The sequence below is a fragment of the Sabethes cyaneus genome, chromosome 2 (assembly GCF_943734655.1).
Source record: "Sabethes cyaneus chromosome 2, idSabCyanKW18_F2, whole genome shotgun sequence".
In the NCBI taxonomy this organism is placed as follows: domain Eukaryota; kingdom Metazoa; phylum Arthropoda; class Insecta; order Diptera; family Culicidae; genus Sabethes; species Sabethes cyaneus.
The window spans coordinates 213,721,724-213,729,224 of record NC_071354.1 but is presented as its reverse complement, the minus strand read 5'-3'; the positions used below and the strand labels follow the sequence as shown (position 1 = coordinate 213,729,224).

The following is a 7,501-nucleotide window of genomic DNA, read 5'->3' as shown; positions in this document are numbered from 1 at the left end:
GTAATTTCAATGATTTTAAGCAAAATTATAACAATATTTCATCCAAGGCATGTTGAATCAATGTCCTTATTGTTTAGTATTTATTATGTAATAAAATTATAAATGGTTTTAAATAAAATGCAGGCAAATAAAAATTATGGTAAGTATATCCAGCTTTTTACGAGCCATAATGGCGGACGTGTTCGTAATATTTAAACAGCATTTTTGACATTTCTCTAGTACATCGCACGTTTTCTTTCCGTACATTTCTTTAGTTTTACCTAGAGTGACTATATACAGAGTGGCGACAACGTCAAAATTGGAATGATAATTATCTGTCAGTGTCATTCCAATCGAGCAGACGACCTATCAAACGCGTATGCAGGAAAGAGAAAGAAAAACCTTGAAAAACCCGCATTGCATACATTTGGGATGACTTGGCGCCACTCTGTATATAGTCACTCTAGTTTTACCGTGAACGCGCGGAAACAAGACGTGCGATGTATTAGAGAAATGTCAAAAATGCTGTTCAAATATTACGAACACGTCCGCTATTATGGCTCGTAAAAAGCTGGATATGTTATTTTCTAACCCAACCATAACATTTGATTGATTCCAAAGCGCGTATTTTTAAAAAAAATTCAAATTCGCTTATTATGATTTTAGTTTTCTATGTGTTTTGACAGCTCGAAATAAAAATATCATCATTTTTATCGCGGCGCCACCTACTTGGTCGAATGAAGCTTTTGTTCACCTATAGATCATTTTGCGATGACGTCATTTTGCCGTCAAATGACACCACTTGGTGGTTTGTTTACATGTTTTTGTCACATCCAGCAGTTTCGATTTGAAATTTTGTGAAGGATTACTGCATCAATTTCTGTAAAATGCATGTAAGGCACTTTCTCTTCAATAAAAACTATAAATTTCTATCATTATCTGCCGGACAAAGATAGAAAACTCAATTCAAAATTTAACACCACGTAAACAAACCACCAAGTGCTGTCATAAAAGTGCGGTTAGGAGCTCCCGTGTAATGATCTATAAATAAAAACGGTAGCAACAAAAAGTGTAGCGGTCTGTCGTCTGTGCAGCCACCGTGTAGTTCCGCGTTTTTATATTTATTAATTGTAGGTTGTCGTTATTGCTTAAAAATGAATTTAACCGATCTTGATCCGTCCACAACGATTCAAAAACAAAGATCATTCCCAGCTATCACACAGCCCAAGATTGTCGGCTTCTTCAGCGTTGGGACCGAACGGCAGTACATTCCTACGGCAGATAATTTAAAATATTTAAATTTGCCCAAACCGGAAGCGAACGGATGCTTGAGAATTGACCTTAACAAGGGCTTTGAAATCCGGATACCAAAACCGACTAGTGCGAAGCAGGAACGGATTGATCATTTGTTGAGATTTATGGTTCACAATGGCATGAATGTGACCGAGGGCAATAGTACGAAACCGGATTTTGTTTGTTTCCGCGGTCTACTGCGAATGCTGATGTGCACGCCATATGACCGAGACACTGGATGGATTGTTCTGGCTAGTCGATACAAAGGTACAATTTACCTTTGTTCCAAGGAAACCCCGGAAAAGTTGCAACAAGAAGCTAACGAGACGGAAAAGCAGAAACGGTTCTGCTATTATGGGTTCAAATTTGAGCAGCACGTTCTGACTGGTATTTTAATAATTAAAAAAAAATCAGTTTTGTGTCACCTTAATCATTTATTTTTAGATGACCCTAACAGTGAACCGAATACATCAGCACCGGTTGTAGAATCGGAGGAGTTTTGTTGCCTGTTCAGTACGACGTTGGAAAACAAACGTATCCTCTACGGTGCTGAGATGGATGGAATATTTTCTCAAACCCCAATCAACCGAGATCAGATCGATGCGACGCTATTGAACCGGCTTCAATTCGTCGAAGTTAAGGTAAAACGGCGCGAGTCTAACCAACGGCAAGCGGATAATTTTTTCAGATTCAAATCGATTAAATGGTGGTGCCAGAGCTTTCTGGTCAACGTTCAGCGGTTGTTTGTTGGACTGCGAAATGATCGCGGTATCGTTGACGAGATCACCGAGATGAGCTTGAAGCAGCTGGATCGGCAATCACGGCGATTTTGGTCCGCCTCGGTTTGTATGACATTCTGTTCGGACTTTTTGGAGTTGGTTCGGGCGAAGATGAGCCAAGTAGATTCACCGCACACCGTGTATCGATTCGATTACGACCCCGGCAAGGCAAGGGCTGTTTTGTTCGGCGTTCTCGAGGGTATGAACGAGGAGACTTTTCTGCCGGATTGGTATGTTAGCGGAGTAAATAATTAGAAAGCAAAGTAAAGCCTAGGTGCTGCATTATCGTTACCGAAACTTGACCGGTTTTTATACGACAGACTTCGCAGCCAGCTGTTAGAGTACAGGACAATTGCAGGGCCAGTTGCTACGATCCTATTGACTCTAACAGCCTCTCCCAGCCGAGATTCGAACATATGACGCTGGCTTACTAGGCCAGCGTCATACCTCGAAGCCAAGTTGGGAGGTTTATTTAATTTAATTAATTAGAAAACGTTAGGCAATAAGGATTTTATTTTTTCGAATGAGAAAAATAAAAGTTTGTGTTTGCTTCGTTTCATTATCAGTTCTTTATTGGTTTGCTTGCAACTAATTGAAGAGAATAATCCATTTATTTGCTGTGTTTGTTACAGTAGATATAACATGCAAGCAAGTCTTATCTGGGGTCGCCCGTCTGTACAGTTGGCTGACGCTTTTCTCTTCATACGCATTTTAATCAGTAGATTTGCACAACGGATTTCAGTGAAGTTTTTTTTTTTTGAATTTTGATTACGGAATCTTACAAAATTTCATACAAACGCATTAGAAGGAAATCGTTCCGATATTTGGAAAGAGTTGTTCATACCTATTAGATGTTCTATCTGACTCGAGCTGTGTTCTTTATCTGCTTGATCGTTATAAATATCTTACGCTAAGATTCTCTTCGTTTTCACCACAATTTATTTTATGATTAAAATTATTAATTTTAGTGCTATAACAACATTGTATTTTTTTGTTTTTTTTCTGCTTTATTGTTTTTGAATTAATTTTACTATACATGATTCCCAAATATGTAAAATAAACAACTACAACAAAAAGTACCTTTACATCAGCTGGTAGTTTTTCGTACTCAGCTCATTATCTAGAAAAAGTAATAAAAAATATTAGCAAACAATAAAGCAAATGCTCATTATTCATTTCAAAACCTTACTTTCTATTCGTCCAATCCAATCCGCATGTACTATGATTACTTGTTTGAATTTTACACGGTAATAGCAGCATGTCGTTCCAGAAATATACTCGGCTATTTTCTACGACACCAGTGTTCACTGTACAACTGGAGGAGCCGCGGCTGCCGCAGCTGTTGCGGCATTTTGACTGGCGGCTGCTGCTTCCGAACGTTTCTTACGATGATGATCGTAGTTGACTAACCGTTGCCCAACCAGATATTTGTCGTTTTTGATTGCAACGTATAGCTTCTTGAACTGTCGTATCTGCAGAATTACGATCACTACGATGAACGCGATCAGCAGGAAGAAAGGATAGATTTGGCGAGCGATCAGTATCCTCGTCACTTGATTGGTGAAGAAAAGTGGCAGAATTGAGTGCGCAATCACGTAAGGAACAGCCAAGGCAAGTCCAAAGCAGGTAATGACCGGAGCACCCAGCTCTCGTATGATAAATTTCAGGTTAATATCGTGAAGACCATCTCGGTACACCTGTTCAATCGCTCGTTTTAGGGCCCAATCTGGACCCATCAAAGTCAGGGCGCAAGCAATTTTTGTGTATAAAACTCCTAGGGCCCAGTCTTGCCACAGGAACAGAACCGGCGTTTGCTCTAGTGGGACTCGCAACGGAACCACCACAACCAATTCCAGCAGGAGGCCAAACATAAGCGGAATAACTCCCAGCATAAGTACGAATATCATGGCTGCCAGTGCGTATGAAGTAGCTACGGAAATCCAGTGTTTCACTCTTTCCACGACTACAGTTCGTCCTTGCGGGAATAGATTCACTGCAACGGCAATTCCTCGCGATATGATCCAGCACAGATACGTTCCCATCGCCGCCGTGTACAACTCGTGTGGCCTGGGGGGAGTTTCAGTTCCGCTGGCGACTGCATTCGGTGGAGGAGTTATGTGAGAACCCATCGACCATAAAGCCATCCCATGTCGACCAATCCAAACGGGAACGGTAAGCGTTATCAGCGACCCGATCACAAGGCTAACGCACATCATCGCTAGCAGCCCGACCAATCGAACGACGAACAAAGCCGGACGATCGTACGGCTGGAAGCCAACGGGAACGTCACGCTGCATAATCGCCTGATGCGCTGCCGCCAATCCAGCACCCAGTTCCGGCTGCTGCCGTGGTGGAATTTCATCCTCGTTGGCACGAGGTTCCGACCCAAGCAGGTAACTTTTTATGCCTAAAATGCGGGCCACTACGTTGCACCAGATCCGAACTAGGCCCTTCAGCCAAATGCGTGTGTGCGATTGTTCGAAGAAGCCAGGCAGAATTATCTGTTTTGTAGGGATAAAATCGAAATAAAGTCCGAGTAAAATTTAAATGTGAAATTCCAGACCTGCAACAGTAACAACTGCAAGCTAAGTTCGTTGACTTCCGAATCACCGGATAGGGTATAAGGTAAGAATGTCGGCCAAAGTGATTTAAGAATCTGAATTGGCGCCCACAGCATTAGGAGAACGGCCGATCCAAAGATAATGGCAGAAGCAATCAGTCGCCGTGCGTGTCGAAGTATCGAAAGGTGAATCATTTCCTGTAAAAGCAGAAATATTTTTCACAATTCTGTTACTGACAAGTTATTATTCACTCTATACTAACCTGAATCGGACTAAAGTCCGGATCGTTAAGATTCCGCAAAAACCATAGCACCCCCGGCCGGAGTACCTCGCGGAGCAGAACGATGAAGGAAGCAAAGTAGTACACGTAAACCATACCGAACATCCAGTGAATGAATAGCGACGTTCCGGGTGCGGCTTTAAAGCTAGCTTTCCGATCCTTGAGGGTGGCATCGAACATCGGCAGCGAGCAAATATCCAACCACCAGCCACACACGAGCGGCAGAACTCCGATCTCGACAACCGACAGCAAAGAAACCTTCACCACAATGTAGCACAGACCCAGGAATCGCCGCTGGCGATGCCAGCGCAAGAACCTTGCGATAGCGTGCAGCTTAACCAGCGTAATTCCAATGACACAGTAACCCAGCAAAGTGGTGATCAGACCGTGGAAGTGAAGCAGCGTTTTACCGGGGGTTATTATTCCCAAAGAGGTAATCAAAGTGTTGCCAATAAAATATGGACAAAATGCGAAAATGAAAATAAACAGTGTATTGAGCGATACAACCCAGAAAACATGCTCCAGAAACACCATTGATCCATCCAGCCCAAGCAACCGTTCCCAGGTAAGCTCCTCAGCAGCTCGTTCCCATTCCATTGGGTTCCAGTTAGCTTCATCTGCTGCTGCCTCGGCAGGCTCATTCACTACTTCCGGTTCAGCGTCGGCAGCATCGCCAGGAGGTGGCGGTTCGGCCGGATCGATTGCAATGTTGTCGGCGGGAACTTCCGGATTACGTGCGCCTGCCGGAGCGGCAGGGCCTGCTTGTGCCGTCGGAGCAGCCGGTGCAGCAGCAGGAGCCGCAGCTGGTCCTGCCACTGGTGGTGGCGGTATCACTGCAGCTGCCCCTCCAACACCCATGACAGCAGCATCCTCTGGTCGACCCTGCGGAAACACAAAAACATGCAGACGATATGTTGTAAAAAAAGGACAATTCTTACCCGGTTCTGCGGTTCAATTAAATTGTTGTCCAGAAAGTTGTTATTATTGTTGTTGTTGTGTTCCTCCTCGTTATTGTTATCATCATTGTTGTTGTTGTTATTGTTATTATTATTATCATTTTCCTCTTGACCGTTTTCCGCCGGATTCGGGCGTTCATCGTTTCCGTTAGCGTCGGCTGGCACGATTGGTGGGTCGTCTCGTTCAAGCCAATCCGGTCCACCACCGTGAATTATTTGCTCTCGAAGCCAAACCAATCCCACAAAGGTAAACAGCGTGCAAGTCGCGACAAAACATCCCCGAAACACATCGATAGCTATATTTTCAGTGGACAACAGGTCCATTGGCAAACTTAGCAGCATGTCGATCGAACCGGAAAACAGAAATCGGTAAGTTCGGTAGGATGTCAGTGGGACGACACCCAGCCAAGCAACCGCTACCATGCTGTAGTGTATCCAGTATTTGACGGCTGTCCCGACGGAACTAAGCAGACCTCCCGCCACATACTTCAGCGGTAAAACCCTGGGCATATCCGGTGAATAGATGGGCGTAAAAGAAAACCGGTGGCCACACAATTCGCAGTATTCTTTTCGCGAGTATCGCATCCATTGCATTAGGCAATCCTGATGGATCCACTTGATGCTGCCTGTGCAAATACAAGGATGGAACAATGGCCGATCCGATTGTGCTTCGCAGCGACACACGCGGCAAATATCACCATCCATCATTTACAATTTTATGGAATTTTCCAACTTCTATACTACAATTTTACGCAACAATTAGCTTAGATTGAATCTGCTGCTGCAGTTGTTCCAAAGCGCTCTTGTTGTCGAACATAACAAAATGTGTCATTCTTCCCTCCCCCGCCCCGCTAGATCATTAAAGTTATTCGACACCCGTTCCCGTAACAGGATTCCTTATCACCACAGTTTAATCAAAACAAAATTTCTTCCGCGCTATCCTTACTGCAAGTTTTTTTCTTGCTATCAGGCACTGAAACTGCTAGTCCCGTGTGATAAGCGCGAGCGACTACTTTTTGCAGCTTTGTAGTTGTCTTCCACGACCGTCCTTGGTGCAAAACTCGACTTTTCGATCGTCCTCCAGAAAAACAAGATTTCACCAAATTCCGCGCGTACGGACGCGAAAAATTTCACTACACAACAGCGAGCCAAACTGTGGAAGGTCGCTAATCGGTACTTTGAGCGAGAATCAAACTACGTAACACCAACGGAGTAAAGTTTTTTTCGCGAAGAATCGAAAATTTCCCTGCGCTGACGAAAATGATGTCGAAGTTTTATCTTCTTCTTTTTCTTTTTTAAAAACTGCAGACGTAATGTCAAAATTGAAGTTTACGAAAGCGGTGCAATAGTGAAACCGGTGTAGTTTGTCACTTTGCGGCCTAATGTGGCCAATGTAATATGGAAAGGTGACCTGATTCATTTGTAAGTTGAACTTTGGTTGTAACGAATTCGTCTTGTAAAGCATAGTATACAGTTCCAAGCGAAGTGAAAATTGAAGCAAGTGAAAAAGCGTACCTTTTCGCTCGCGGAAAATAGAGACTGTGGATCTCTTCATAATTTCATGAGCTTTCGGTTTACAGTTTATGCGAAGTGAATTGAAGGGTTTACAATTCGAGCGAAGTGAAAAAAATTTAAAACCAATGCGGTATTTAC

At 43.4% G+C, this 7,501-nt stretch overlaps 2 protein-coding genes across 2 annotated transcripts; one reads left to right on the top strand and one right to left on the bottom strand.

Moving 5' to 3' along the window:
* The first annotated feature begins 1,111 nt into the window (after positions 1-1,111).
* LOC128734863 (decapping nuclease DXO homolog) lies at positions 1,112-2,605 on the top strand. The gene is made up of 2 exons (XM_053829243.1): positions 1,112-1,659; positions 1,717-2,605. The coding sequence occupies exons 1-2, from the start codon at positions 1,134-1,136 to the stop codon at positions 2,304-2,306; spliced, it is 1,116 nt and encodes a 371-aa protein (XP_053685218.1). The 5' UTR covers positions 1,112-1,133; the 3' UTR covers positions 2,307-2,605.
* A 1-nt stretch (position 2,606) lies between these two features.
* LOC128734862 (E3 ubiquitin-protein ligase MARCHF6) lies at positions 2,607-7,121 on the bottom strand. The gene is made up of 5 exons (XM_053829242.1): positions 5,831-7,121; positions 4,875-5,774; positions 4,615-4,809; positions 3,241-4,552; positions 2,607-3,171 (listed from the first exon to the last, which is right to left on the bottom strand). The coding sequence occupies exons 1-4, from the start codon at positions 6,554-6,556 to the stop codon at positions 3,356-3,358; spliced, it is 3,018 nt and encodes a 1,005-aa protein (XP_053685217.1). The 5' UTR covers positions 6,557-7,121; the 3' UTR covers positions 2,607-3,171; positions 3,241-3,355.
* Between the last annotated feature and the right edge of the window lie 380 nt (positions 7,122-7,501).